At 66.4% G+C, this 497-nt stretch overlaps 1 protein-coding gene across 1 annotated transcript in view; it reads right to left on the minus strand.

The window, feature by feature from the left end:
- Positions 1 to 77: 77 nt before the first annotated feature.
- The window catches only part of ETH_00039920 (uncharacterized protein), a gene marked incomplete at both ends in the record, with an annotated part of 1,095 nt that continues 675 nt past the window's right edge, over positions 78 to 497 (minus strand). Inside the window, 2 exons of the mRNA XM_013376123.1 lie at positions 78 to 137; positions 166 to 495. Of these exons, the coding sequence (XP_013231577.1) occupies positions 78 to 137; positions 166 to 495 (390 nt within the window). The remainder of the gene's footprint in view (positions 138 to 165; positions 496 to 497) is intronic.

The following is a 497-nucleotide window of genomic DNA, read 5'->3' on the forward strand; positions in this document are numbered from 1 at the left end:
GGGGGCCCCCGGGGGCCCCGGGGGCCCCTGTTCGAGTTCGGGGGGCACGAGCCAGCAGCGCCTGCGGGCGTCGTAGCCTAGGTGTCTCCAAGTGCGAATGGTGTGTTGGTAGTCGGGGAGACTGAGGGCGAGGGGCTCTTTGTTTGCAGTTCTGTAGTGTTCAACTTGGTGGGCCTTTTGAGTCAGCCAAGAATGAAGGTCTTCGGTGAAGACGCGGACCTTGTCAGTGCCCCGCTGGTGCGTGGGGGCCTCCGCGAGGGCCTCCCGCTGCTGCTGCTGCAGCTGCGCAGCAGCAGCAGCACCCCCCACGCGCCCCACAAGGAAAAGGGCCCACTGCAGCACTTCGTGCGGCAGCAGCGGCAAGTCCCTCTTCTCCTCCGGCAGCCACTCGTACACGGCCAAGTAGCCCTGCAGGTAGTTTGCTGCTTGCTGCGCCAGCGGGTCCCCGCACTCCTGCTGCTGCTGCTGCTGCTGCTGCTGCTGCTGCTGCTGCTGCT

This window comes from Eimeria tenella, genomic scaffold (genome assembly GCF_000499545.2).
Source record: "Eimeria tenella Houghton genomic scaffold, Eth_scaff3175, whole genome shotgun sequence".
NCBI classification, from domain to species: Eukaryota; Apicomplexa; class Conoidasida; order Eucoccidiorida; family Eimeriidae; genus Eimeria; species Eimeria tenella.